At 40.9% G+C, this 24,429-nt stretch overlaps 1 protein-coding gene across 2 annotated transcripts in view; it reads left to right on the top strand.

Annotated features, from left to right (window-relative positions):
* Positions 1-24,368, top strand: part of LOC135256906 (protein-tyrosine kinase 2-beta-like) — a 62,658-nt gene extending 38,290 nt beyond the window's left edge. The window contains exons 12-31 of one of the 2 annotated variants that reach the window (XM_064339171.1): positions 168-207; positions 609-643; positions 752-796; positions 907-1,004; positions 1,334-1,415; positions 2,163-2,263; positions 3,089-3,204; positions 4,469-4,569; positions 4,922-5,011; positions 7,114-7,318; positions 10,629-10,737; positions 10,867-10,926; positions 12,602-12,724; positions 13,297-13,446; positions 16,183-16,218; positions 16,641-16,665; positions 17,437-17,483; positions 18,334-18,468; positions 20,827-20,907; positions 23,687-24,368. In XM_064339171.1, the coding sequence (XP_064195241.1) occupies positions 168-207; positions 609-643; positions 752-796; positions 907-1,004; positions 1,334-1,415; positions 2,163-2,263; positions 3,089-3,204; positions 4,469-4,569; positions 4,922-5,011; positions 7,114-7,318; positions 10,629-10,737; positions 10,867-10,926; positions 12,602-12,724; positions 13,297-13,446; positions 16,183-16,218; positions 16,641-16,665; positions 17,437-17,483; positions 18,334-18,468; positions 20,827-20,907; positions 23,687-23,908 (1,901 nt within the window). In that variant the 3' untranslated portion in view covers positions 23,909-24,368. The remainder of the gene's footprint in view (positions 1-167; positions 208-608; positions 644-751; positions 797-906; positions 1,005-1,333; positions 1,416-2,162; positions 2,264-3,088; positions 3,205-4,468; positions 4,570-4,921; positions 5,012-7,113; positions 7,319-10,628; positions 10,738-10,866; positions 10,927-12,601; positions 12,725-13,296; positions 13,447-16,182; positions 16,219-16,640; positions 16,666-17,436; positions 17,484-18,333; positions 18,469-20,826; positions 20,908-23,686) is intronic. The other variant, XM_064339172.1, reaches the window with a different exon arrangement.
* The last annotated feature ends 61 nt before the right edge of the window (positions 24,369-24,429 follow it).

Here is a 24,429-nt window from a genome sequence, read left to right as displayed (position 1 = left end):
TGTGATTCAGGTCAGCCCTCTTCATAGACTCAGCTTCTCTGGGATGAATTATCAAATATGCAGTAATAGGCACAACCCCCAGGGTTGACTAGACACAAATGGTCAGGAATGAAGAGGCACTTGTAAATATGATCACATTTGTAATTTATTCTGTATTATTTTTTCAGACAGGAAATTAAGAAATTCACTACCTGAGATTCCCACTTGGTGAGTTATTATTTGTCATTGGTTTAAACCTGAGGATTCATTTGTAAACATTTTATATTTATGTTTCATAGATATATCAGAAAGACTGGAGGCTATAGAAAAGAGAGATCACAACATTGTTATTCAGTATAATCAGTATAAGTTGGCCTGAGTAATGACTTTATTTTCATTTTAGTAGATGCTCATACTAAGATTGCTTAAACTTAATTTGTACTTACAATCTATTAAAAAGTATTTAGTGAAGCAATTCAGGTTAAGGACCTTGCTGAAGTTACAACTGGGAATTGAACCTGCAAACTCGCATTACACGCCTAGTTCTCTTCATTTACTGCCTTATCTTTTCTACATGTCTATATAAACTATGATGCTGTAATTATTAATGTTGTGTGTCTCCTCACCAGTGACAATAAAGAGACTACCACCAGATACAGCATGGGTAAGTGTAACATTCTCTCTCAATGAATGTTTGTTTGGACCCTTTACAATTTGTAAATTTGCAAAGCAAATATTACGTGATTCAGCTCTGTCATTTAATTTTCCCCAGGATCTGACATCTATGCAGAGATACCAGATGAGCGGCCAAAGTCTGGTAAGCTGATGAAGATGAAGCCGATTAAGGCTGCCCTTATTACATTTTACATACATTTCTACCTGGTGCGCACAACCAAGAATAACCTTCTGACTGTTTGAATGTTCCAGTAATGAGATATGGTCTGTCCAGAGATGACATTGTTCTGGGCAGGATTCTGGGTGAAGGTTTCTTCGGGGAGGTTCACGAAGGAGTTTATAAAAAGCAGGCAAGTACATGGATCACAACCAAGTGCTTATCGTTTCACATTCCATGTGAATTAGTGTATCGGTAAACTGAAATCAAAATGGTGGTGTTAAAGGTTACTTCACAGCTGACACAGACCTACTGTATAATTCATATAGAAAAAGAGATGAGTAACCTGAGGTGCGTATGAAATGCATACATATAAATATGTATTAGAATGCTGCCCAACACTGACAGTAGGCTTACAGATGAACTAGCTAGTACCAGACTGTGTAAAAAAAAAAAAAAAAAAAAAAATCCTCTGTGTAATATTCGACTAAGACTAAATGTCTCACTGTGTGTTTAATTTAGTCCGGAGAAAGGATCAGTGTTGCTGTTAAGACCTGCAAAGACTGCTCTCCTGATGTCAAAGAGAAGTTTATGAGTGAAGCTGGTAAGATTTTGGGCCTCTCAACTATTGACCCCTGCAGAACCTTACATAGATTCTCAGAAAATCCCAGTTCAGATCAAAACCAAAACAGAAGGTGAGATTAGAATGGTGGGCGTTTATAAAAAGAATCTTCAGGCGTTTAACAAAATTACTGTTATTACCATAACAACAACTCATTAACTGGTTGAACAGAACTCTGGACTGATTATGCTGTACTGAAATGTTTTTTAACAATTTAAATGAACTACCCGCCATTAAGCTTGCATAGTGTTGCCATACTCATGTCATAAGACCTGTTATTATCAGCCATGATTAGCAGCATATTACAGGTCATGGCATATTACTGTGATAGTGTGAGCATTGAGTTTTACAATCAGATTTTAAAATAACTTTTACAAAGTGTCCATGGTATACACTATACTAGTGTAACTGTATCTATTGCAAGTTGTAATATGCGGTCATGGCCAGTTTTGACAGGCGTTATGAGCTATTATATGCTTTTGACAGTATTATATTCGTCTTTGGGTGTATAGTTCAAGTAAACCATTACCAAAAATCAATCTCAGAGCATTCTTATCAATGGATGACTTTTTAGAACCTCATGCAGTCGGCCTTTCTTTTTGAATGAAATCTCAGGGGCAGTTAAGAATAAGGAGTTTTGTTTCCTGCAACTATAAGAAATGGGTCCTTATGCTACAGATGTCTTTTGTATATGCATTTTTCTGCTATTGACCTGTTTCTGTATGTCAGTGATCATGAAGAACCTGGACCACCCCCACATTGTGAGACTGATTGGAATCATTGAGGAAGATCCGGTGTGGATCGTCATGGAGCTGTACCAGCATGGAGAGGTCAGGATTCCCCCCAGCTGTGGAAATGCAGGCAGGGTGAAAGGAGAAAAGACTAGATTAGAGTCCATTGCTCATATGAGAACCAAGCCTTACAGCTACTGTAGATTGTCTATTTAAGAGATGGGGCTAGATGGGCTGAACGGCCCGTTCTTATTATTCAATATTTTTATGCTCTACTTGCACTCCAATGCATTCCAATTTAGAGCAGAGGGATTTGTATGGATTGTCCCCTGGCATTCCTTGCATTCCAGTTTTGAGCAGAGGGATTTGTGTGAATTGTCCTCATGGAAACCAAGCCTCCTAACTGCAAGGCTACCTACTGGGTTTAAGTGATGGGCAGAATGGCCTCTTCTTGTCATCAGATATTCTTATTCTGTTCATGCATTTTTATGTTAGTATTGGGAGTCAAGTTTAATTTTGGTCAGCTTTGTCTGCCATTTTAAGCATGCACTATTGGCTCGGTAGACATTGCAGGCACCTCAAAGGTACGTTCGGTGTTGTTACCTTACTTGGGGTGAAGCAATGTACCTATTTATGTGCAGTATTCTGTTCATGAAGCATGGCTCATGCTCTGAAAGTGACATTCTCTTTATCATATATAAAATGCTATATATAATATTAATCATGAACTGTTGATCATGATGTTATTTTTGTCTGTTTTTAGTGATTATGATATGTATTGCTTCAAATACATGCATTAATTTATTTCTTGATTAAAAATGTTCTGCATGGGCAAGCTTTTTGTCTCTGAGAAGTAAATCAACAGTAAAGTAAACATGCAGTTACACTAACAAAGCCCTTCTCATTCTTTGTCTTGTCCCTTAGCTTGGAAATTACTTGACAGAAAATCAGCACAAGTTGACCAACGTCACGCTAGTTCTGTACACATTGCAGATCTGCAAAGCCCTTGCTTATTTAGAAGGCGTAAACATGGTCCACAGGTGAGTGTTTATAATTTCCATTTACCAAAGTCTTTTGAATCAGTAGGAAGCCTCGTTTCATCAGTGGCAAAACGCTACAGTGTTTTTGTGCCATGTAAACCTGTAATGATTTTTTTCTGTCAGTTAGGCTAAATTGAAAGCAGGCTGTCTTTAATGGCAGTCTGTGGCATTGCTTGGTAATATCGCTATTTAAATAAATGTGAACCCCTGTTCCTAAACTTAACTTAGATGCTTTATCGAGTTTGTGTACGGAGGATGATTATAGCATTTATCTGTACAGAACAGACAGCCTATGTTGCTGGTCACAGTCTGTGGTTTGTATTTCCTCCCTGCTGCACGCAGCATATCTAGTCCTCTGGGCCACTGTGTTGAGGGAGCAAATGGTGCCATATGTTGGTTCCCCATATTTACCCAACGCACTTGGTTTTGTGGTATGGTCACACTGATATGCGACATTTGTGAAAGCGGATGTTGTGGTTGGACCAGAGGGAACTTTTGAAGACTGGAAAGTCAGCAGTATGAAAGGTTTTACATGTCAGTTTGAGGCTGATTTTACGATGCTTCTCCTCTTGCAGTTCACTTAGTGCAGCGATCAGCCGTGCAATTTACTGTGCAGTAATTATTTTATCCTCTGGATGCTGATGCCCTGAAACACCTTCAATTTTAATGAAATGAATGTGACTCAAATTAATATACTGTAGATATATTCTGTTGATATGCAGTGATTTTCTTTTAAGTCTCAGAGATGTGTGAAGTTATTATTTTAGTCCAAATAGTACAAATGGGGGGGGGGCGCACTACTGAAGGAGATTCACTAATTTAATCTCCTTCAGTATCTGTCATGGAATAAACACAAGCCTCACCTGCCACTAAACAGCACATTTGGTGAGTCACTGTACAGCACAAATGTGCACCCAGACTCATTGTATTTCCCTGTGCCTGGCTGTCCATCCATTGCTGGACAAAGCTGATCTTTGCTCATGATGTTTTTAATACATGATATTATCAGCATACCAATAGTCTGTCTGCTGCCTTAAATAATACATTGTTTGTTTCCTTATTATACTTCTCCTGAAACTGATATGACTCAAACACCTGCCAAAACGGATTCTAGATAACTTGGTTTCTAGTTTAAATTTTTTTTAAATTGATATTGTTTTTCAAATTATTTCACTGGGGCTTGAAGTTAATAAGACACAAAGCTCATCATTTAACACTTTAATGGGACTTTAACAGTGTGTGACATTTTTTCCATGGTGTGCAGAGACATTGCAGTGAGAAATGTTCTAGTGGCTGAACCAGACTGTGTGAAGCTGGGGGATTTTGGCTTGTCCAGATACATTGAAGAAGAAGAGTATTACAAAGGTGAGTCTGAATGATGGTGTGCTGTTGGTGCCATATTGAGGATGTTTTGTGTCAATCAATAGACCAATGCCCTTCTCAGTGGGTATAGTTATTTACGTATAGTTATGTATTATGCACAAAAATCCTGAATTTCATTTGAAAAAGGGTGGTCTAATACAGGATGCAATTTGTCTTTATGTCCTACTAATTCTTTTGCCATTGATTACTTATATTTCTGAAAAACAGCACACTTGTGAATAAATATCCAAATCTGGTTGCTATATGGTTACCATGTGTCTGTTGTCTCCTATATGAAAGCAAAGCAAGGTTGTCAATATTAGTTGGAGCCAATCGCTCTGGATTATCTCCACAGCCTCTGTGACCCGATTACCAATCAAGTGGATGGCCCCTGAATCCATAAACTTCAGACGCTTCACATCAGCCAGTGATGTCTGGATGTTTGGTAAGTTGGTCCTTGTCCCGCTCAGGATAAAGCAATCAAATTAAATTAAAAAACAAACGTGCATGTACAGTACATACAGTATGATCACCTTCAATTTTAGCTATTAACACAAAATCAGGCCAAAGCAATATATAATTGAATATCTTTAGGCTTTTTAAATGAGATTTTTAAAGGGATTAATAAAATGGATGACAAAATATATTTTAAGTTATGTCAGCAGAATAAGGGGATAAATGCAGAATTTAATTGAAGGGGAATATTTTTTACATAGAGCGATCAATGCACTTGCCAGGTCATATAATAGCCTATAGGGAAAGACCTATATGAATATTATGCATATATGCATAATTATCCTATATTTAAATGCACACAATCCCACTCATAAGCAGCACCGTTGCTAAGTCCAATGTTTTTAAGTCGCAAACCATGGTCATTAGCATAAACTCCTGTGGTTCTCAATCATGCGGCTAAAACCAGGCTTTGTTTTTGTCGCTTGCTTCTTGGACTTGTTCAGAGATGTTGCTCACTAGCACCAGTGCAGTTAGCTCCAGTATAGATGTTTCAGCCATCCATTTCAGTGTAAGTGAATGCAAATGAAATGGTTAGAGTATGTCAGTATTTTTTTGCAGTGGGTGTTTGGTGGATAATACCTGCCAGCCCATGAAAAGGCAATGGGTGCTGTCACAATGACTTGGTCCATATATTTTCTACAGTCTATGTTCTAAATGTGCACCAACCCTCTCAGCCAATGACATTACAGCTGTCGCTCACCCCCCCCCCCCCCCAATGGCCATCACTATCTCCCAGATAGAAAAAGCAGCACGGCTACCTTCTGATTCCACAGGAAACACTGGACCCTATGGGGTATTAAAGACAAGGATGGATGCAGTCATGCAGTCAGCAACTTAACAAGCCTAGGTGGTCTGAATACCTGTTTTCTCACAAATCATGTATGTTCTTAGGTATATTTTGTATTGGCCTGGACCTCTTAAATGGGTTCGTCAAGATGGTCTTCTTGCTGGAGAGGTAACTCAGGGACACAAATATCCATAGTCCATAAAATTGCAATGGAGATATTAAAATGTTCCAGCCTTTATGAAATAATAAATTATCCTGAATGAAGGTGAGGATGTTTGCTGGAATGGGACCTAATTTATTTTTTACGGCTCGTGAATTCAATTCCCTCCCCCGACATGTTTTTATTTCCCTCTGGCTCAGAGATATGACAACGCAGCCTGGCCGTGCCAGTCATTTCCACCTTAGAAGCAGCATCAAACCGCTCCTTTATTTACTGATTGCAGTGACAGATGATAACAGTGACTAAAGCAAAGAGGTCATTGGGGAGCTGTTGTAAAAATGTTTGAACAGGAAGTTTTATTCCGTCATCTGTTGTTTTGAGGTCTTGCATTTATTTTTAAACAAACTCATGAGAATCCTTCTGACAAGTTGATATTTCGATTTTGTCAGGTTATGGGGCTAGTATAACACATTCTGGCTGTGCTCACAGTTTGGAGAGCTACTCCCATGAAATCCAATTGCATACTGCCTGTTCAACTTGTCATGCATTAGACAGTTGATCTCTGATGGATAGCTGTTCCTTTTATCTTGTCCTTCTCTGTGCAGTCATCACTTTTAGAAATGAGAAAACATAACACACTCCACTATAGTTTCATTGTCATTGCCATTGTCAGGTTGCTGATCTGTCTTGGGAAGTGGTTGCTGTTTTGAGCTCTTACTGTGAAAATACAGCATATTTGAATATGTTTTAAAGTGCGAGCATTTGTTGCTATTAACATACCATGTAGTTTGTGTGTATTTTTGCATGTGCATTTTTGTTTATTGGTGTGTTAAAAATTTTACCAGTGCTCTATTCCACATGTGAACTGTGTGTGCATACATGTTATATTATTTGTGGCTGTTGTGTGTGTATGTGTGTGTGTGTGTGTGTGAGTGTATGTGTGTGTATTAGCATGTACATTAGTGTTTGAACGTGAATGTGTGTGTGTGTGTGTGCATGTGTGCCTGCACGTGTGTTCAAAGCTTCTAAGCCACTATTGTACATGTGGGTGCTCTTTATCACTGTGTTTTCTGCGTGTGTTCAGCGGTGTGTATGTGGGAGATCATGAGTCGAGGTCAGCAGCCCTTCTTCTGGCTGGAAAACAAGGATGTGATCAACCAGCTGGAGCAGGGCATCCGGCTGCCCAAACCCGAGGACTGCCCCCCAACCCTGTACTCCCTGATGACCTGTTGCTGGACCTATGACCCTCGTGAGAGGCCCACCTTCACAGAGCTTGTATGCAAACTGAGGTACACAAAGCTGCTGTGCAAACATTATTCAGAACAGATGTGGGTGTCAGTTCTGGGAAGGACATTGTTGTCTTATAGTAGCTCATATGCCTTGTTGTACGGCCAGTGTTATTCAAGAAAAATATTTGAGTTAATGTGTAATGAACTTGACTTAAGTTGGCTTTGGCATTCCTGTGTGTCAAATATATGCAGGGTTCGTAAGGTCATGAAAAACCTGGAAAAGTCATTGAAATTTAAAATGCAATTTCCAGGCCCTGGAAAAGTTATGGAAAATAATATTTTTTGAAAAGTAATGGAAACACAGCTAAAGTTGCATCAAATGTAATTACTAATGAATCCAATCATAAAAATAGTATGTATAGTAATACAACATAAATTGGCACGTAACCTTCGCGGTATTTTGGTGGTGTAAGAAGTTAATTCGGTCTGGCTCAGTCTGTTTACAGGCACGCTTCTGTAGCTAATGTAGCAGTTAGTAAACGTAGGCCCTACTGTGCCGACAATATGCCAGGGAAGTGCAGCTTCAATAATATATCAGGGCTCGAAATGAACTTTTTTACTTCGTAGCACTGGTGCTCGCAACTTCAAAAAGTTAGGAGCACCCACCAAAAATATAAGGAGCACCAACAATATATGCAATACAAAACACTAGCCTACGTTAACATTTTTTAAAAAAATGCCGTAATCGTTCGCTTCAGCTTTTCAGCTTTCGATAACGCTAATAAATTGAACATAAACTTTTGTCTTCAGGTAACATTAGTTAACGCGTTAGCTCCCTGTGTCGCGTGACAGTGGAGTGCAGTGAAAGGGAGTGATTGAAGGCTAATATTAACCAATTTAAAATCAGCATTAAAGGTAAGAATGTCAAGCTCACGATTGGTTAGAAGGGTCACCGTCAGCTCACAAGGGACATACTGAGTGTACCAACCAAGCGGCCAAAACCAGACTTCGTTTTTGAAGCTCATTTCCTGGTGTTGTAGTTCCTGGTTGCTCACTAGCGCCACTACGGATGGCTCCAGTATAGGTGTTTTCATATCCGGTTTCCATGTAAGTCTACGGTACAAATGCGATCAAAATACAAAGTCAATAATTTTTTCTCAAAAGAACAAATAGTCATAATAGGTGTATTTTATTGGTCTTATGACTGTCCGTGGGTCGATTTCATGATTTATTGCGTCATTTGGGCACAGTGCCAATATTTGTTCTGGACCAATGAGGTACAGCTTGCGTCACTTCCGGATTACTGCGGAGGACTCAGCTACAGTAGGGGCTACAGTCTATGGTCACTGGGGTGGGCGGTGGCGCTTCTTGGCCTTGCCATTGCGGCTCCGGCTACGGTCCGCCTGTGCTAAGTCTGAAAATGCAGGCATCCCATTTCGTGGTGATTTCATTATGGCGTGTGCTATTTACAGCTGCTCTAGACGACCATAAAATAATCCTCCTCTTAAGTTTTTCATTTAGCCTACTTAACCAAATAATTACTTGGCAGAAAGCGTAATCAGCTTGCTATATTTGGTAGTCCAGTAGTAGCCTGTGCTAAAACAGTTCGCAACTTCGGCTACCAAGCCATTTGACTAGCTAGCTAACCTTAACCGGCAAACATTCAATCTGTCAAACGTGTTTGGCGGCTTGTCAGTCGTGTACATTCCGTAAATGTCTACCTGGGCCATGCTTCACGCATGTGACAAAGCTACTATAATCCCGATTTTGGGATAAACACTTTTTCAGTTTCACGAAGCGAATTAAGAGTTTCAAGGTTCATTTGCTGAATATACAACACACGATGAAATCACACACACAGAATTTAACGAAATTAACCATCTTGGCATTTAGAAAGGAACATGTTTTTAGCATTTAAGAGACCGACAAGCTAGGCATTTAAGACAGTGGTTCTCAGAATCGATTCTGGGGGCTCCTTGCGTATATTGGCTTTTCTCCATTGGTTTTGATGATTTACAAGAAAAAAATAATAGCCTAATAATAATTAGAAATTCAACGTAGGCTACATTATTTTTGTCTTCATGCACCAGGTGGAAAACTTGCCGTACAAAGTGCGTTGTCATATTTACACGCCTGCAGATCAGTTATTAAAATACTTGGTAGATTTGTTAATCACCGCTGAGTGTTAATTTTTGTTCGGTAGAAAGTGATTTGCGAACGATCGGTCAGATAGCGTCACCCAGCAAGTGAACACCACAAACGGCGATGGAGTAGCTAGTAGTAGCAGGCTCATTATCTGACTGGCGAAAACCTACGACGATAACTTGCTCGGTTAACAGCAGATCTACCAGACAGTTATACGAAAATTTGCCTAGTCAAATCACCAGTAGCCTACACATCTCCGATTGATTGACCATCAGTGTAGTCAATGTTCTTCCCCTGTGGTTCATATTGCTAACGCGTGAGCTAACCACGGACAGCCTACCTAGCTCACTGGCAAGCTGATATGCTAGCTAAGCATATTCGTTTTGCTGAGAAACATACATTGAAGATAACTGAACATAGCCTAATTGTATTTTTAATGTCATACATAACGTGATTACATGACACAGTACAGTCACGGATGGAAATTAAACTCCGTAAACATCTGATAATATATTTTAAAACATAACGGCAGACAGTCAGCTAGCCTCGTTCAGCTTGAGGGGCTTTTCCGCACCGGACTGTCAATCAAATTGTAAAAATCGCAAGACCGCTTAACTCTATGGTTTTGGCTCCAAATCGAGAAAATGGCCGCGCCCGCCATTGAGCTTCAAAACGTGTTTTAGAGACCCACGGAGAGTCAATGGGTGACGTCACAGTAGCTGTGTCCATATTTTTTACAGTCTCTGGTACCAACTAGCGAATGTACAGAGAAAGACGTTCGACTGGAAAAAGAAAGAATAAAAAAGGTCGCACCAGAACAATTATTTTCACTCGCACAAATGCTCCCAATTATATTTCGAGGTCGCACAGATTAAATTTCGGTAGCATATGCGACCAAAATGGTCGCAATTTCGAGCCCTGTTTGAGACATTGACAAAAATGTTAAACTATTCGAATTAAAATATGAGAGAATGTATCAATGTACCAAAGTGTGTCTGGTGTTTATTTGTTTTAGAGAGGCACCATATGTTTCAGATGCAGACCTAATTTTACTTAGTGTTGCAATAAATCATTTTAAATCGTCCCGCTGAGATAAAGTCATTTGTTTTGGTCATGGAAATTCAGTTAAAGGTTGTGGAGAAGTCATGGAAAAGTCATTGAAAATCATTGGTGAAAAAGTGTATGAAACCTGTATATGATGTGATGATTGGCTGGTCCTGTACAGTGCAGTCCACAAGATGGAGAAGGAGCAGGAAGTGGAGATAAAGAGGGACCGGGCGCGGTCAACTCGATACTTTGACTCCAAGTTCACCTTCAATGAGCCTCCACCGAAGGTACAACCTGTTGTCTCAAATTTCTGACTTGAACTGTTAAACTTACTTGCACTGCTGTCTTAAACTGCTTCTGTCCCCATGTCTTATTCTGCTTGCCTCATATGTTCCCATCTGTGATCTGATTTACAGCCATCAAGAAACAAGCCTGGTCGCTTCGCCAACACACTTAGCATAGGCGTACATATTCAGGTATCTATTTTCTTGTCGTTTTTACCAATGATGGGAGAATCAGGTTTATGAAGCCCTAGATGTCATTGTTCCAGTTGAGAGAAAATGGACCTAATGGTTTTATTATATTGAAATGATACTAGTGTATCTTAATGGCTTATTTCACTAGGTCGATTTTCTGTCTTGAATGTGGGCACACCAAGACAAATTACAATTGACTGTGTGACATGACAATAAATTATTGAATTGAATTTTCATTGGTTCTAAAAATTGACTGGTTGCTCTACCCATTATGAGACTGAAGTTGTCAGATGGAAAAGCGGTAGGCTACTCTGTGTGCTTTAACCTGCAATGCTCCATTTTGGCTGCAGAGAAGCTAAATGAATAATATCAGTGCATGGAAACCATGTTCTATTTCATTAAGTCCTCTGTTTGGTGTTTAGCCCATCTCGGCTTGCTTTTGCTGCTTCAGTTTTAGCTGTGTGTTATGTGAAAGGGTTCTCATACATAATGTAAAAGAGCATGAGCCCCCCCCCCCCCCCTGAGTTTTATGGTCAGGCCAGGCAGTGTTGCTTCTTGTGGGTAGGACTAGTTTTAGTTTCCATTCCATATAAGGCCTTAATTATGTTTTGAAGTCCTTATCAGTACAAAAAGTTAACTCGACCTTGATTCCAGGTGGAAATCAATTTGTCTGGTTAAATGTAAGTGTTAGTTTGCAGATACAAATGTACTAAGAAACTATTAATTATCCATTCCTAAAACAATTCCTGCCCTCAGGGATCAGTATTTTAAACTGCTACTGTGTAGCTTTCAGTGTTTTGCTTTGTGCTCATTGCTCCTGTGTGTGTTTGTGTTTATGTGTGTGTGTGTGTGTGTGTGTGTGTGCGCGCGTGTTGCTGTGGCTCCTTGTGCATGTATGTGTGTTGCTGTGGGTCCTTGTGTATGTGTGTTTATGTATGTGTGTGTGGCTGTGGGTTTTTGTGCATGTGTGTGTGCTGCTGTGGGTCTTTGTGTGTGCGTGCATGCGTGTGTGTGTGTTGCTGTGGGTCTTTGCACATTTGTGTGTGTGCATGCTTGTGTGTGTGTGTTCATGTATGCATTTGTGTGCCTGTGTGTATATGTTGCTCTGGGTTCATGCCTGTATATGCGTGTGGATTTGCGCGCGTGTGTGTGTATGTTCACGTATGCATGTGTGTGCCTGTGTGTATATGCTGCTGTGGGTCCATGCCTGTATATGTGTGTGAATGTGTGTGCGTATGTGTGTGTGTTCATGTATGCATGTGTGTGCCTGTGTGTATATGCTGCTCTGGGTCCATGGCTGTATATTTGTGTGGATGTGGGTGTGTGTGTATATGCTACTCTGGGTCCATGCCTGTATATGTGTGTGGATGTGAATGTGTGTGTATATGCAACTCTGGGTCCATGCCTGTATATGTGTGTGGATGTGAATGTGTGTGTATATGCAACTCTGGGTCCATGCCTGTATATGTGTGTGGATGTGCATGTGTGTGTATATGCAACTCTGGGTCCATGCCTGTATATGTGTGTGGATGTGTGTGTGTGTGTATATGCAACTCTGGGTCCATGCCTGTATATGTGTGTGGATGTGGGTGTGTGTGTATATGCTACTCTGGGTCCATGCCTGTATATGTGTGTGGATGTGCGTGTGTGTTCGCTCCTGCTGCCTGCTTCCCAGCTGCCCGAGGCTCTGTGTGCCAGCTCGCCCAACCTCGTTAGCCCATGCGATTACCAGTCGCCCTTCGACTCCAACAAAATGCTGATGGTGCCCAGAACTACCCCCCGGCGTCGCAGTGTCGGGGTAAGACTGCTACCTGCCCTGCCACTGCCCTGCCGGTCTTACGTGGGGCAGGGAGGTGTGGATTTACCAGGTGTTTTGCGGGTACTCAGTTTCACATTGCTGTGTCACTTTATCGTGTAGAGATGTTTTTCTTTGGGGAAGGGAGATTTCTGCACTCAACATTTTACAACCAACACATGTTTGTTGGGTTTGTGAGTTGTCAATCGCACAAATAGGCTTTTGCATTATTGTGCTCAGTCTGTTATTGATTCTCCCTGGTGACGACCGGTGAGCACTGAAACACATGAAAGTATTCACCCCTGAGTTCAGGAGTGAGAGGTGTGCTCAACCTTTTTTATTGAAAGGGAGGCAAGGATAACAGATAAAGTTGTAAGTATTTGTGCATCACAAATATTTGTAAACATTTTAATAGTAATCTGGGTAAGCTAAATAAGATGTGTACCTCATGAGCAATGCATTCTGTCTATGCTTCTGTCTTTGTTAGGGGGTGAAGTTCATAACTGTCTGTCTACGTGTGTGTGTTGAAGGAGGGGGAGTTCATTATTGTCTGTCTGTACGTGTGTGTTTTGAAGGAGGGGGATTTTATTATTGAGCCATCCAGTAAGGAGGATGCCAAGCAGCTGTGGGAGATGGAGAAGCACCGGATGCAGGAGACTCTGAAGAGGCAGAAACAGGAGATGCTGGAGGATAACAAGTGGCTAGAGAAGGAGGAGAGACTGCTGGTGAGAATCTGATCTGAGAACAGTGCAGCCCGCTCACTACAGTCCCCTCAAACCTCTCTGTACTGACCTGGGAACAGTGCAGCCAACTCACTACAGTTCCCTCAAACCTCTCTGTACTGATCTGAAAACAGTGCAGCCCACTCACTACAGTCCCCTCAAACCTCTTTGTACTGATCTGAAGACAGTGCAGCCCACTCACTACAGTCCCCTCAAACCTCTCTGTACTGATCTGAAAACAGCGCAGCCCCTGAAAAAACATGTACTGACCTGGGAAGTACAAATGTGATACATTGGTTCTAGTTATCTTAGGTACAGTCACAAAACTGAAACAATCATAGTACTACTCAGTCCAGCTCTTCCAGGCTGGCATTCATCTACCTCAGCCTCATGGGTACTTTAACATTACAAAAACACTCAGTTGGATGCTGTAAGTGGGTAACGCCAGCCAGGACAGTTACAAAGATCTACACTCGGATGATCAATCACTGATTACTGAAATAATCAAGTGACCAAACCCAAATCAGTATTTGTTTTGAGATGTGCTCTTGACTGTTGTATGATGTTTTCCACAGATGGCTTAGCCTCAATGACCATTTGGCCATGCTTTCAGCATTTTGGAATTCATTGATTTGAGCTGTAGGCTTTCAGTTAAGCAATATGAAATGGGGACAAGCAGTTGTTATTCTTTATTAGGAACCCTCTTTCAAAAGGAACAGCCACAGCACATTATGGAAAATGAAAGCATTAGTTTTATGGAAGTTTTATAGTTTTTGAAGAAATTGTTTATCATGACCCATAAATAATAGACAAGTCACAAATGTGTTTTACTATCACACACATATCTTTCAACTGTCTTGTAAATTGTAATTTACATGACTGTGTACTGATTTGTGCAAATGCATACATATTTGTGAATACATATTTCCCTGTTGCACAAATATATTTTTACATGAAAACCAAAAATATTTTTCCAATTTCTTTTCCAATTTTTTGCAATAAGACGTTCTCAACTGTATAATTTGTGAAGTGTTGAATGTGCATTTGCGGATCAGGAGACATGCATGCATTCAGTGACGTAAAAAAATCTTCAAATTAATCCTGTTGAAATCTTGTAATATGAGAAGCTGCATGATTCCCAGTCTTTGCAGAATCTTAAAATGTGTGCACCTCTAGGACTAAAACCCATGATTTAGGACCGATTGTTATTAGATGTGAGAATGTGTCAGACTTTTGTGTAGAAGTCGGTTAATGTATGGGAGGCATAATCTGCATGTCTTTGGACTGAGGGAGGGAACCCACACAGACACAGGGAGAACATGCAGACTCCTCACAGAAAGGCCCAGGCTGGGATTTGAACCTGGGACCTTAATGCTGTGCGGGAGTGTTGTATGGTTTTATTGTTAGATAATCTTACCCTGTCATTCCCTCAACTTCTCGTTGGGTGAACCCTGAACACAAGCCAGAGCTCAGGTCTGAAAATAAATTACAGAAATAAAACACTTTCACACTTTTTTTTTGTCTAACTCCAGATTTTTAATTCACAGAAATATGCTGTCTGCATGGTGAAACACATTTGTGACTTGTCTTTTATTTATGGATCCTGATTCATACAATTGTCAATAATATTGAGACTAATCTCTCTATATATTTCTGGGTGGTCACAACCTTACGTAGCCTACAATGTTATTTGTATAAGCCAACACATTTTAACAATATTGCCAAATGCTGGGGGAAAAAATTCTGTAATGGATCAAGATTCTCATCATTGTCAATTGTTGCAGTCAGAACTTTGATAGTTCCTGTCAACAATGTTGATGCCTAGCATTCCTTCCCCATTATAGAAAGGTATTACTGGCGCCTGGAGCAGCTCCGAAGGGTATTGGTCTACCTCTGAAGGGGAGTGGCCTAGCTCCAAACGGACAGAGTTTAGTGTAACCCTCCTTTTTGGAGCTAGACCACGCCCCTTTAGAGCTAGGCCCTTACCATTTGGAGCGGCTCCAGATGCCGGAAATTTATTCTTGCTCATTACAGTAAAGTTCAGTGACAATACCTAACCTGTCAGTTTATAACATGATGTACCAAAACAACATTTTTAAGAAATAAAAACATACACATGGTAACTGTGTTTTATTTCAGAATGCAATTTGAGCGTGTTCTATTTCTAACAGCGACTAAGTGCACCAGCCTATCAGTGTATTTTACTTGTTGGCTATTTGTTCCTAGAAGCTGGTTACTCCCTGTTGATTTTTTCTTAAAGTTAACGCACTTGTTACTGTTGCTACAGTTGCACATGCTATTTAAATAATTTCCCACTGTTACATGAGATTACATTACATTACATTACAGGCATTTAGCAGACGCTCTTATCCAGAGCGACTTACACAACTTTTTACATAGCACTTTACATTGTATCCATTTATACAGCTGGATATATATACTGAAGCAATGCAGGTTAAGTACCTTGCTCAAGGGTACACGCATGTCCTTACTCGGAATCGAACCTGCGACCTTTCGGTTACAACGCAGTTCCTTACCCACTGTGCCACACTACCGTCCTCAATTTTCCTCAATGATCTATCAATTTTTTTAAAACTCCTTGATTTCTTCTGCTTTTTTCATCTTTCTGTAATTTTTTGCAACTTTGCCGTGACTGCTTTGCGACGTCAGCCAATATTTTCTGTCACAAACACCAATCCTTATATTTATGATTAATCTAAACATGTTCTTCCTGTGCAGGATCCCATGGTACAAGATGACATGAAAACTCCAGTGGTATGTCCTTTCTGTGTTTGGAACATGTATGGAATTGTGACGATATTAATATTTCATATGGTGAGGTCTGATTCATATGGTGGCCTGGAAGTACAAAGTACAACAAAGTACATTACCCAGAACAACTGAGAAACACTGCAACAAAGCTCAAAACAAATGGGGCTTCCTGTAAAGTCATTGTACTTTGTGTTTTGCACTTCTTGGCCACCGTAGATTCACCACTTCTGTTGTCTTCCAAAATGTGCAGCTTTGTCAAAGTTGTAAATACCACTTTTGTATAAAAACAAAATCAGATGAGTACACACAATGATACGTAGTATTTCCTTTCTGCGTAGTATGTAAATAGAACATTGTCACTCCATGTTCAGTGTTTGAAAACACTGTTGAAATTGGATTTTCATTCTCATGTTTTTCTCACACAGACACCTGAAAAGGAGCCAGGATATGGTGAGTTATGTGTCAAATTCCATTTAGGAATTCTGCATCAACACTAGATTTTACGAGCTGTACTGTGCTGGACATCTTTGCTTTGCAAACAGATGGTACACTGTTTTATCACACATTACATCATTTTGACTCCAGTCACATTTGCATACAGAATTAATTAGCCATTAAACCAAAATATTACATTTTTGTGGTTTATAACCCCAATTTATCAACCCATTATACATTATATCTGTTTACTCGTTTTTCATGCCTGATGAAATTTTTCTAACCCAAAAATGACAATCTGTGAAAGCGACCTGCTTTCAGTTTACTTTTTAAAAGGCGTATATAAATGAGCTGCTAATTGTAGTAGTTTTGAAATATTACTTTTTCATTTTGGTCAGAAGTGTTCATATAATTCCTTCCCAGTTTGGCTCTCAACTTTAAATTAACTGCTTCATATTCATCTATTCAATTTGGTTAGACTTCTGCACTAACATTTCATGTTAATTGCATGTTAATCTCAAATTATATTGAAGCTAAACTGGATACAGGCCTTATAGAGTCGGGGTGGGGAAACACACAGCTGCAGGGCCATAAACTTGGCTTGAAATCCAGTAGCGGATGTGGTCCTCTAGGAATGAGCTTCCTCACCCCTGTTTAGACAATCATAAAGTAGAACATAGTTATCGGGTATGCGAGGTCCTTTGGAGCCGAGCTGCCCACTGTGAGCCTGCTCTCCAGCGTCCTCCAACCTCAGAAAGCCTCACCACTCTCTCTTTCCCCCACCAGCTGAATTCACCGGCCCCCCCGAGAAGCCTCCAAGACTAAGCGCTCAGGTAATGACCGGACCCCCATTTCCTTTCCGCCTTCTTCCACAACACAGATGTTCCACTGTAACGCTGGGGTGTTAAAACCTTTGAAGCTTGCTACCAGGAATAGTTTCCTTTGCTGTGAAGGGTCTTGTCTTCCAGACGGCAATAATGTAAGCGGTTGGGGGTTGGGTGGTTTCAGGGAGCACTGTCTGTGTATAAAGGGATTACCTGGGGGGCATGGGTCTGCTGGCGTGTTATGGGACTGTTAAAAGGCCTCTTCCTGTCAGCACATGGCTATGTACCGTCACACTGCTTTGGACTAAAGATTAGTCCAGTCTCTTTAGTTAGAAAAGTTTCACAGACCTCTTGTAAAGGTAGCACCATAATGATTTTCAGGAAAGGCGTTTTCTGACTTAATTAAACTTAATGTTTAATCTTTATTTTTAGTGCATAATTTGCCAATTACAGGCGAGATACATTGAAAAAACTGGGAAATAAAGAATGAAAACACACACATTTATGCTCCAGAGATGGTGATACATTTTTTGACCATGCAGATAACATGCCACTTGGCCTTGCAACACTCAGCAAGAAACTTCTACCATATAATTATCTAGTTACATTGTATATGTACATACAAACTCTTTTTGTGTATGTATATATTTTGTGGGCTTTACCTTAAGCACAGCCTTACTGAAATGTGTTCCTAAGTGACACAGCGTGTCTGGTGTTTATCTTAAGCTCAGCACTTTCCTGCCTTGTTGGGAGGAATGAGTAAGTGTCTGGATGGAGCATTATGACCCTGCACCGTTAGCATTAGCCTGTGTGAACATGCTGATGGACCTCCATGCACTCTCTCCCTTCCTCCCTCCAGCCGGCCCCCACAGCCGAGATTGACCGATCTGATGACCAGGTCTACCACTTTGTCATGGAGGTAGTGAAGGTGGTTGTGCAGCTGAAGAACGATGTCAACACACTGCCGCCCTCAGAATACGTCGGTGTGGTTAAGGTAAGTGTCCGTCAACGGGAGGGTGGACCGGGGGAGAGGGGAGGGGCGGGAAACAGTGGCCTGCATGTTGGGGCCTGCCTACGCTTACGTAATTGTATGCCGACACCTCGCAATGAAATGTGCTTCTGACTCTTCTTCATACCATTGGCCTCCACTGTGCAAACTTAGTGTCTCAGCTTGTTTGGCTGTCTCAGTGTTCTCCTGTACAGTAAGCAGACCAGTGTTAAGTAATTACCTGAAATACAGTACCTTAACCCTTTCAACCCCAGACCCATGGCAGTTACAAATGGACCATATATATTCACCAATATTCTGCATTTCATTCTTCTTTATTATGATTGTATGTTATGGTTTGTAACATGGTTCATTGAAAAAAATTTCAGGGAGTTGCAGGAGTTTGTTTACAGGCATTAAACTGGCAAAGTATTTTGAATACCTATTTGACTCTGAGGTCTGACTGTAGCAAGGGATGCTGGGCTTATTATGTTGAGTAAAATCCGACAGACCGACCTTCCCATGTCCCCCCCACACTTTGCCTGTTTCTGTCTGCTGTGCCTCAGAATAGACCTTTTAAGCACTGGAGAATAAATGGGTATTCCTCTGGTTATCATTTAAATTCAGACAGTATTCTAAATAATGGCTATTTGACACATTCTGAAACTACTTATTACATGTACCATTACATATGCCTGCTGGTGATATTTCGGTCATCAGATACGTGGTCATCAAAGCCCTGTATTTTCCTGTATTCTAGAGCCTAATCCTTTTCATTAATAGAGATGTTCACATCACCCTATTTTAGCCTCTTTACACTGGTTGCCTGTAAGATATAGCATTTATTTAAAGATTTTACTGATCATTTTTGAAGTTTTGCATGTTTTAGCCCCTGTATATTTGTATTGCAGATCTTTTATCCCCCTATCAGCCAGTGCATAGTCTGAGTTGGTTAAGACCCTTCTGAGCATTCCAAAATCCAGATTGAAGACAGAGGGTAGCCTTTGGTATTACTGCTGTTGTTGGTTTTGCTCTTTGTTTTTAAATAGCTTTTAACCTACTTTTTGTGAAGCATTTTGTAAGCACTTTCTGCAAGTTCTGTATAACGAGAATAATTATAATAATGATAATAATAACACCTTATTATTGTTGTTATTATTATTATTATTTTGGATAGGTGCTCATGTCTTATTATTTTGCACATATCTTTGTTAAAGTAATAAAGGTATATCCAGCATGTCTGATACCAGTAAACTCATCATCAGTCACTTTTTGGTGTATTGTTATTGAGTAAGGTGTTTGCATGACTTCAGGGTAAAATATATATTACTGCCCATGTAACTAGTGTTTCCTGAGAAGGTTCTACATCAAAGATACACGTTTTTGGTATAAATAACATATTGTTGATGCCAATAAAAATTTGTCTTCTCCTGCCATGTAAATAGATTTTGGGAAGGGCATGGACAGCAGCTAACACTTAGCATTAATGAGGTCAGAAAGGCCATAGAATTTAACTGCTGAATGTATATGTTGTTATTTTAATGTGAACTCAGAACATACACATAAACCTGGTGCATACAGTAGTAAATTGTAGTTAAGGGCGCCTGCCTCCCTCTGTCTTAATTAGCCACAGTGCCTTCAAAAGGAGTGTAAAATGTTACGGTATGCACATTGAAAATCTTAGCATGTATACGTTTTCACAAGTCTGGGCAAGACATTCCTCCTCTCTGAAGTAGCAGTGGGAGAATAAATGATTTATAACTGCCCTCAAGTCTTTTTTCAGGATGAATATGCACATATAGATGCTGATATTTTTAATCAAAGCTAATTTTCCAAGCTTAACTTTGGTCCTATATGCCTCTCAGGCATGTGCCTAGAAGGTGCACAATTAAAATGATGTGATTTGTGAATATAATTTGCCTCAAGTCAAAAGCAGGGATGGTTCAATGAATTATTGGAATATTAATCTCATATATATTCCATAACAATGAATTGAAATTAGCTAATGTTAGTTGCGATACATTACAATGTTATCAATTAATCATAAAATAAAGAAGAAATAATGAAGAACTGTTCCATATTGTTGCCTACTATAGCGAGTTCATAAAAGTTTTATAATGAAGTGCAGCATCAGAATGTGGGCGTCCAAAATGTTATAACAGAAACAAAGACCTATACCTACTCTCTTACTAGTGGTGTTGCATTTCATTGAGTTTTGATGATATTGTTTTATCATTGTGAAATGTTTACCTGGTAATTTTTGGATGCATTGTTTAGATATCCACAGCAGATTTGTGACATTTCCACTGGTATTTCCCTCTTTTTTAAATCTCTTGGTCAGACATGGTGTTGTATCTCTTTCAGACGGTGGGGCTAACCTTGCGGAATCTGACTCGCAGTGTGGATGACGTTCTGCCTTCTCTCCATGAGTCCATCAGGACGGAGGTATGGAGGAACCGGGTTCTCGTTCTGTCGTGATTCTTCTCCTTCCTTCCTCGCCCTCTCAGTGTCTTTCTGCCCTCATGCAGTCTCTCCCTGCAGACACAGGTCAGCTCTTGTGCATACAAATGTGCAGCTCTCTTTAGTATGGGTCTTACAGCCCTGGTCTGGTGTCAGATGAGTGCTTTGATAGCCTCTTCCTGCACCGGTTCAACATGAACAGCCAGCTCTGTATCCTCGCTCAGTTGTCTGATACTGGCTGTAGATTGTAATGGATCAGCAGAATGTGCTCAGATTTCCAGATAGTACTGATGCATACAGTATATCCCTGGTGTTTCACAGATATAGCTCCATCTAACTGAAAAACAAAGATTCATTGTGTTTTCTCTGCATAGTCTGGGTCCACATAATTCTGGCATCAGGTGTGACCTTTTGATCCAGTGTGAGTTCTGTCCTTTCAGCAAGGCAGATCAAATGGGTCTGTATGTGCCCCCCATGTGCATTGTAGCTACTTATATTTGGTTTTTCAAAAGATATAACAGAATACTGTCAGATTAAATGACACTATAAAAATTATACAAGATGTTGAGCTCTAAAATCCGCAAAGCAGCGTTTCAAATTTCTTCATTGACTTTTTTAAGAAGGTGGACCAGCGGGTGTGTTCCAATTATCGGGAAATCACACTCTCCAGGAGGCTTCGGCAGATAGTCGAACCCCAGATTCAGGAGGAACAATGTGGGTTTTGTCCAGGTCGCAGCAGACCAGCTCTTTACCCTCTCGCAGGTATTTGAGGGGGCAAGGGAGTTTGCCTATCCAGTCTACATGTAAATGGTAAATGGTAAATGGACTGCATTTATATAGCGCTTTTATCCAAAGCGCTTTACAATTGATGCCTCTCATTCGCCAGAGCAGTTAGGGGTTAGGTGTCTTGCTCAAGGACACTTCGACATGCCCAGGGCGGGGTTTGAACCGGCAACCCTCCGACTGCCAGACAATCGGTCTTACCTCCTGAGCTATGTCGCCCCACATGTGTTTTGTGGATTTGGAGAAGGCATGTGAGTATAGGGAGTATAGGGTGCCGGGGTCGCTGTTGCGTGCCATTCGGTCCCTGTATACTCAGAGCGAAAGCTGTGTTCGCATTCTCGGCATTAAGTCAAAGTGGGTGTCGGATTCCGCCAAGGGTGCACTTTGTCTCCCCTCCTGTTCTTGGTATTCATGGTCAAGATCTCAAAGTGCAGCCGAGGTATTGCGTGTCCAGTTTGGGGACATAGGAGTGGCATCTCTGCTGTTTGCAGATGACGTTGTTCTCTTAGCCTCATCGTACTGTAACCTTCAATGCACACTAGAGTGGTTTACAGCTGAGTGTGGTGCAGTCGGGATGAGGATCAGCACCTCCAAGTCTGTGGCCTTCAAGTAAGGGAAGAGCAACTGCCCCAGGAGGAGTTCAAGTACCTTGGGGTCTCATTCACAAGTGAGGGAAAAAGATCAACTGCCATCTAGGTGCAGCGGCTGCAGTAATGCGGACATTGTATCTATCAAACAGTGTTGGTGAAGAAGTTAATGAGTCGAAAGGCAAAGCTCTCGATTTACCAGTCGACCTTCCTCTTTACTCTCACCTACGGTCATAAGCTGTGGGTGAGATTGTGTCCTTGATAGGGTGAGGGGCTCAGCTGTCCAGGAGGACCTCCAAGTAGAGCCACTGCTCCTCCGCATTGAAAGGAGTCAGTTGAGGTGGTTCAGGCATCTAATATGGATGCCTCCTTGGCGCCTCCCTCTGGAGGCATTCCGGGCACGGCCACCGGGGAGGAGACCCAGGGGCAGACCTAGGGCACACTGGAGGGATTATATCCAAAGGCTGGCCTGGAATCAGCTTGGGATCCACCGGGATGAGTTTGTGGAAGTTGTTGGGGAGAGGGACGTCTGGGCTGCTCTACTTGCCCCTTTGCCTCCACAACCCAGATCTGGACTAAGCAGTTAGAGAATGGATGGATGGATGGACGGACTTTAATCGTTACTATTCAAGGACAATCAGTGTTCATTAAAAAAAACTACCTGCATTTTTACTTTATTTCTAGTGTCCAGGCAGTAATATGCAGCTGAATGTTCCATGGCCAGTATCTTATAGGCTGAGTAGAAGGATTTCTAGGCATGATGTTGCTCTCAGGTTCTGTGCATACACTATGCATTTCTTCTGCCTTCCATACTCCCTTCTTCCACCTTCAACCTTTATTATTCAATTTTAGTTTTTGTTTTTTTTCCACTCACCTTATTGGCATTGCCCCACCCATCACAGCGGTTTTAACAACTAGCCAACAATTAAGCGTTGCCTGAAATGTTTACTCTTGTGGCAGATACAAATCATAGGATTTTTTTTGCAGCATGTTGGCTGCAAAAGTCTTTTGTGATTGAGCCTCTCCAGAGAATAAAATAACCAGATTTTTCTCCAAGTCACTTTTGCATAGAAATTCAAGCAGGAGAGCAGTGGACTATTGAATTAACAGAATTAAGTTAAAGTGTCACCTGACTGCTGCAAATTTCCTAGCATCAGTTTGGTTTGGTACTCATTAATCTCTAAGAGGAGAGGTGGGGTTCTGATGTGTGTGTGTGTGTGGGATTGTTTGGCCACCCATTACCCTGGCACAGTGAACTAACTGGCTGCTCATATCAAACCATTCATACAATTAAACTAGTTCAGAGCAGAAGCTGGCACAAAATCCTGAAACACTCTATGGTCCTTCTTCCCCAGCAGTGATTGAGCAGTAACATGCCCCTGTCTGTCCCCCAGATTGAAGGCACCCAGAAGCTGCTGAACAAAGACATGGCGGAGCTGATCAGCAAGATGCGGCTGGCTCAGCAGAATGCCATCACCTCCCTGAAGGAGGAGTGCAAGAGGCAGATGCTGACTGCCGCTCACACCCTGGCCATGGACTCAAAGAACCTTCTGGACGCCGTGGACCAGGCTCGTGTCCGAGCCAACCTGGCCAAACCCAAACCCGCCGCCTCCTAGCCACCCCTGGGCCAGCTCCTCGGTCAGCTGGAGGACCTGAATCTGGACTCCCTCCTGAGGATCATCAAAACAACAACAAAAAAAGTCTGATGCTGGTGAAAATAAACTTACGTTCTCTGTAATTAAAACTGTGTTGTTGGTGGCTTTTGAATATTTTAGTGTTTAATCTCACTTAAGCTATGATTTTTTCACAAATGAACAAAGATGAATATGCACACGTACACACAGAAATACTTACTAAACGCAAAGCAATTGGAAAGTTTTTTTGGTGTTTAGTTCAACTGACAGTACCGTCTCACATAAAAGCAAAATGTATGACAAAGAATATGTACACCCTTTGTAATAATAAGCCATTTTTAATGATTCAACGGAAAAAAAAGGAATATTTTATCATGACTGTGTTTATCATCATCTGAAATATGTGGTGTGTATTATTTTAATTAAAACAAGTGAAAAATGACTGCACTGTTGATTTTCTTTTGAGGAAAAATGGCTGTTATTCTCCACACCTACTCACTGAA

This window comes from Anguilla rostrata, chromosome 6 (genome assembly GCF_018555375.3).
Source record: "Anguilla rostrata isolate EN2019 chromosome 6, ASM1855537v3, whole genome shotgun sequence".
NCBI classification, from domain to species: domain Eukaryota; kingdom Metazoa; phylum Chordata; class Actinopteri; order Anguilliformes; family Anguillidae; genus Anguilla; species Anguilla rostrata.
This window is presented reverse-complemented; position numbering and strand designations above follow the sequence as displayed.